Raw genomic sequence first — 1,099 nt, 5'->3', positions numbered from 1 at the left:
GCGTCCATGCACGCATGGCCTTCGTGAGCGAGAGTGCATATGAAAGTCATGTGTTGTGTTTACTTTTGGGTCTAGAGTCTTGACTCACCTATCTGTCTGAAGAAATAACACTTCCGGGTTTTACTTGGGCTGCAGGATAAGATGGAAATCACCGGTGGAACAAAGCATTTCATGGCGTTCGGCGGGGGTCTCCGGTTCTGTGTCGGAACCGACCTCAGCAAGGTCCTGATGGCGACCTTCATCCACTGCCTGGTGACAAAATACAGGTGCAGTTAGTCCCTTGTACACATGGTCACATATGGACACTGTTTCACTGAAAGAACTGTGAGGGTGAAATCGGCCTTTTCTAACCTTGAGTTTCGTCATTTCAGATGGAAGACGGTAAAAGGAGGTAACATAATGCGTACCCCAGGACTGAGCTTCCCAGATGGCTTTCACATTCAGCTCTTCCCTAAGAACTGACATCACATGTTTGTCGGCTCAGTCTGCCTGTTCGCAGCAAAAAGTCAAGAAATAACTATGTAAATGTGGTATATGTAGATTGTAAAGCACTCCTTGAGGTCGTTTTAGGGCACCTTTTTGGCTCATTGTTACTCTGGTAGTAGTATTGTAGTCACACCACAGAAATATTAGTCCTCTAGTCCAAGCAAAAGGTAATTGTTTTTTAAGGGGTTGTGTATGAATTAGGTAACATTGTCATTGTTACAATCACACAAGGCCAGTTCCATTCCAAAACGCAGTTCGGCGCTATCCCTTGCAACACTCCACCACACAACCCAAGCAAAAGGTAACTGTTGATTGTTTCCCATGATGGTAATTAGTCGTGCACATGGTGTACGAGTCTACTCATATGTTGTGTATCTCTTATATTTGCACCATTATTGCAAATGAAAGTGAATAGTTATGTGTTTGGGTTTGTACTTGGACATGATTCTCAGCATCTGCTATTTTTTTTAGAAAACGCTGAATACGACGTTTCATTTTGTTGAAAACAATTTTCATTCCGAGCTCTTCTATTTCATTATCATTGAATTCCTGTTCAAGTAAGGTCGTGTATATATATATATATATATATATATATATATATATATATATATAT

General features: G+C 41.0%; 1 protein-coding gene and 1 long non-coding RNA gene across 2 annotated transcripts in view; one reads left to right on the top strand and one right to left on the bottom strand.

The window, feature by feature from the left end:
* The window catches only part of LOC119319418 (cytochrome P450 87A3-like), a 4,192-nt gene extending 3,334 nt beyond the window's left edge, over positions 1-858 (top strand). Inside the window, exons 7-8 of the mRNA XM_037593901.1 lie at positions 136-266; positions 372-858. Coding sequence (XP_037449798.1) covers positions 136-266; positions 372-462 — 222 coding nt within the window. The 3' untranslated portion in view covers positions 463-858. The remainder of the gene's footprint in view (positions 1-135; positions 267-371) is intronic.
* The window catches only part of LOC119319419, a 3,324-nt gene continuing 2,323 nt past the window's right edge, over positions 99-1,099 (bottom strand). The window contains exons 2-3 of the long non-coding RNA XR_005154478.1: positions 352-489; positions 99-249 (exon numbers count right to left, since the gene is read on the bottom strand). This is a non-coding gene — a long non-coding RNA (uncharacterized LOC119319419). The remainder of the gene's footprint in view (positions 250-351; positions 490-1,099) is intronic.

The sequence above is a fragment of the Triticum dicoccoides genome, chromosome 6A (genome assembly GCF_002162155.2).
Source record: "Triticum dicoccoides isolate Atlit2015 ecotype Zavitan chromosome 6A, WEW_v2.0, whole genome shotgun sequence".
In the NCBI taxonomy this organism is placed as follows: Eukaryota; Viridiplantae; Streptophyta; class Magnoliopsida; order Poales; family Poaceae; genus Triticum; species Triticum dicoccoides.
The sequence above is the reverse complement of the archived record's forward strand: the minus strand, read 5'-3'. Positions and strand labels throughout refer to the sequence as shown.